General features: G+C 40.0%; 1 protein-coding gene across 1 annotated transcript in view; it reads left to right on the top strand.

The window, feature by feature from the left end:
- Positions 1-256: 256 nt before the first annotated feature.
- LOC106515064 (adaptor related protein complex 3 subunit beta 1) overlaps positions 257-1,015 on the top strand; it is a gene marked incomplete at its 3' end in the record, with an annotated part of 66,912 nt that continues 66,153 nt past the window's right edge. Inside the window, 1 exon segment of the mRNA XM_014004676.1 lies at positions 257-579. Coding sequence (XP_013860130.1) covers positions 452-579 — 128 coding nt within the window.

Below are 1,015 nucleotides of genomic sequence, written 5' to 3'. Positions count from 1 at the left end.
TATGGATAGTTTTTATTTTTTACAACAACAAGCTGCAATGAAAACAAGCAGAAATGAAATAAAAGTAACAACTTTATACTTCTTGTCTTTTTTATAAAATGTAAGAAGTAGAAGTAAAAAGTTAGTTAAGTACAGATACCCAAAAATTCTACTTAAGTACAGTAAAAAAGTATTTGTAGTTAGTAAATTTACAACTCTGCAAATGACAAAATGACCCAGAGCGGTGTCTTGTTATCATAGATCTATGCTCTGCAGCTGAGGCGCGGTCATGTGACCCAGACTTGTCCAACTCACTTCCGGTTTCTGCGTGCAAAAAGTTGGGTAAAATCTGGAAGAAGTTTAGCTCTGCAGGAACTTTGAACGCTGCGTTTTAAGAATAAATCGCTACATTAGTCGGTTTGGGGAGAAGCAGAGCAGTTTTCCTGTCAGAGAGTTGATCAGAAGATCAGTCATGTCCACGGCAGCTCTGTACAACGACCAGGGAGCAGCAGAGGCTGCGGTGGAAGCGGGGCAGGAGACCACCCCGACCTCCTCCAGCTCCGGAGCCGCCTTCGGCCTTTTCAGCACCGACTTCAAAAAGTGAGTTCTCTTCTTGTTTTCGTCGACATTATTTTCTGTTAAAACACACAACTTTACTGCGCGTCTCCTGCTGTAGAAAGACCAGCAGCAGCAGCAGCACGGTGAAGGAAGTGTTGCTGTTGTGTTGCTGCTCAGTTTGTGTTCATTAAACCGAGTTGTGACAAACCCAGGTGGTTTATATGAACACAAACATGTAACAGCCTCTAAACCAGGCCTTCTTCACCTTTCTGACCTCAGGGCCCAATTTATTGAACATAAAGAGACACGAGGCCCAGTCACACATTACCAATGTATGGATCAAATGATAATTATTATAAATGTAAAGCTTGGTTTAATTTTTGATTGTATTTACATCATAACTAAACTATCATAACTAACATAACTAAATTAAATACACTTACAGTTTAAAAGTAAAACTCCTGTCAAATAATCACAA

This window comes from Austrofundulus limnaeus, unplaced genomic scaffold (assembly GCF_001266775.1).
Source record: "Austrofundulus limnaeus strain Quisiro unplaced genomic scaffold, Austrofundulus_limnaeus-1.0 Scaffold26, whole genome shotgun sequence".
Classification (NCBI taxonomy): domain Eukaryota; kingdom Metazoa; phylum Chordata; class Actinopteri; order Cyprinodontiformes; family Rivulidae; genus Austrofundulus; species Austrofundulus limnaeus.
Note: the sequence above shows the minus strand (reverse complement) of the source record. Positions and strands in the feature narration are given on the sequence as shown.